The 2,520-nt window shown below is 37.1% G+C and overlaps 1 protein-coding gene across 1 annotated transcript; it reads left to right on the top strand.

Moving 5' to 3' along the window:
- The first annotated feature begins 239 nt into the window (after window positions 1–239).
- Window positions 240–1,877, top strand: LOC134601720 (uncharacterized). The gene is made up of 5 exons (XM_063446228.1): window positions 240–311; window positions 585–695; window positions 941–1,057; window positions 1,433–1,594; window positions 1,713–1,877. The coding sequence occupies exons 1-5, from the start codon at window positions 240–242 to the stop codon at window positions 1,875–1,877; spliced, it is 627 nt and encodes a 208-aa protein (XP_063302298.1).
- The last annotated feature ends 643 nt before the right edge of the window (window positions 1,878–2,520 follow it).

Below are 2,520 nucleotides of genomic sequence, written 5' to 3'. Positions count from 1 at the left end.
GTAGGTTTTGCAAACTGTTTTTAGATCTATCTCCAATGAAAAAAATGCACGATAAAATATATGCAATTTTTAATTTGGGGTATATCTAACAGTGATTTTAAATGGATTTTGTATTCGGGCAGTGGGATGTCCTTTTAAGGTATCTGATGAGGTCACAGCATTGTGGTGATGTCATTGACAGTTTAGGCTATATATATCTGCTGCCCAGGACCTACCTTAACAGTTATTACTGTATAACCATGGCAGAAAGATTTGCAAGAGAGAAGAAGCAGATGTTTCCAGCTCTTTCGAGAGAAACAACACATGGCAAGGTGAATGTGGGTTATGTAATCACTAAATCCATGCACCCCCCTGCCCGTTGGACCTTCTAATCCAGTTCCTTTCCTTCTTATGCCCAATGTATGGTGATATAAGTATAATTATTAAGATCCATATGGACCCCCCATATAAGTATAATAATTTTGGTGACTAATTTCATGCCTCGTCATCAGAAAAAATAAAATGGAATGTGAATAGTCATAAAACGGATTACTTTACCTATATAAGTATGCATAAAATCGTTATAAAATGATTCTCTATTTTAGGCATCTTCCATTAGAGTCAGGCCAACACAGAGAAATACATCTTCGGGGATCAAACTCCCACCATATCCTAATAATCGGATTCTGATGCTTACCACAAATCCCTCAGAAAACGTATACACTACAATTTAAATCCATAGTCTGATTCATATTAGGAAGGGAACATTTTACAGACACAGGCTGTAAACCTGAGATTTTTATTACATCGTCATTTTCTTGATGCTTTTTTTTTTTTTTTTAGTTTATTGTGGATGTCATTCTTTAACAAAGTATAAATTATATAAAAAAAAAAAAGTCACATTAATATGTATATTACATATGTTCTGCAATCTACATTAACTGAATTTCTATTTGTTTAGGTGGATTTCATTAGAGCACCCCCAGCAGAACAATTTGTGAATGTTCCTTCTGGAGTGAAATTTCCAGTGTGTTCTAAAAAGCCTGTCCAGTTCTGGACCACCAAGCTCTCGGAAACGGTATAGATTATTTAATACTAATCCAGACTAGTAAACAGATATTTTCAAGACAATTGAAATGGGGCTACGGATTGATATGAAGGGTTGTATACTTAATGCCAAACCATGGAAATGATCAATTAAAGTAAGCATTAAAAGATTTTATAAATTAGTATCTCACATCAATCATTAGTTCTGTTGTAGATTATTAACTCGTCTACCATATCACAAAATACTGAAGTGGATAAGCATTAGTCTATGTTTAACCTACTATGTTTAACCTTTCAAACAATCCCCAATTATTTGATATATTGGTTGTTTTATGCTAATGAGTGTTCTGCAGAATAGGTTTACAGAATGAATGCACAAATGTTTTATGTTATAATGTTTTTGCAGCTTTATAAGCCAAGTCCATCATTTGACCTTGGGGATCCATATTGTCGTTTGATGAAGACAACCTACAATAACCTGCATGATCCATACTTAAAAGAATATTACCAGAGTAAAGTACCACGACAACGTATACTTCAACAGGGATTTATCACCAGTGATGATAAGGTAGGATAAAAAAACGAAAACAAGCAACATGCCACTACCATTTGATTTTACGCTAACATATATTGCATACATAAATTTAACTGAATGACATTGAATTAAAAGAAAATCTCTTGTTTAGGTTGTTTGCTCTTTAAAAGAGTATAACGAATACAGGGAGTACCTCTCAAGCATACATAGAAAGAAAATGAAAAACGTAAGTTGGATTCAGATTTATAGCAAAAACAGTCAACATAGTAGACAAAGTGTAATTTTCAGTGGGATGATATTTAGCTACTCAAATTAAAAACAATTTTAAAAAGATGAATAAATAATAATAATCTGTTTGTTTTTTAGAAGTTAGAGAAACAAAGTAGACAAAATTCGTCTTCAAACCAACGATGCTCCCAAGATAGTTAGAAAACGTACCGTATTTTTCGCTCCATAAGACGCACCTCACCATAAGACGCACCTAGTTTTTAGAGGAAGAAACCCAGAAAAAAAATATTCTGAACAAACTGTCCCATAGTGTTTCTTACTATGGGACAGTTTGTACAGAATATTTTTTTTCTCCCCTGTCCCATAGTGTCCCCCCCTCCCTCTCCTCTCCTCTCTCCCATTGTCTTCATCCACCCCCTCCCCATAGACTTCATCCACCCCCTCCCCATAGACTTCATCTCCCCCCCTCCCCATAGACTTCATCTCCCCCCCTCCCCATAGACTTCATCTCCCCCCCCTCCCTATAAACTTCATCTCCCCCCCTCCCTATAAACTTCATCTCCCCCCCTCCCCATAGACTTCATCTCCTCCCCCCTCCCCATAGACTTCATCTCCTCCCCCCTCCCCATAGACTTCATCTCCTCCCCCCCTACCCATAGACTTCATCTCCTCCCCCCTCCCCATAGACTTCATCTCCTCCCCCCCTCCCCATAGACTTCATCTCCTCCCCC

The sequence above is a fragment of the Pelobates fuscus genome, chromosome 3 (genome assembly GCF_036172605.1).
Source record: "Pelobates fuscus isolate aPelFus1 chromosome 3, aPelFus1.pri, whole genome shotgun sequence".
In the NCBI taxonomy this organism is placed as follows: Eukaryota; Metazoa; Chordata; class Amphibia; order Anura; family Pelobatidae; genus Pelobates; species Pelobates fuscus.
The sequence above is the reverse complement of the archived record's forward strand: the minus strand, read 5'-3'. Positions and strand labels throughout refer to the sequence as shown.

What these genes read in the sequence shown, in the direction of transcription:
- LOC134601720 (XM_063446228.1), top strand. Translation starts at nt 240, where the DNA reads ATGGCAGAAAGATTTGCAAGAGAGAAGAAGCAGATGTTTCCAGCTCTT. An exon ending in CCACCAAGCTCTCGGAAACG is followed by an intron (nt 1,058 to 1,432) that starts GTATAGATTATT and finishes ATGTTTTTGCAG; the next exon opens with CTTTATAAGCCAAGTCCATC. An exon ending in TTATCACCAGTGATGATAAG is followed by an intron (nt 1,595 to 1,712) that starts GTAGGATAAAAA and finishes TCTCTTGTTTAG; the next exon opens with GTTGTTTGCTCTTTAAAAGA.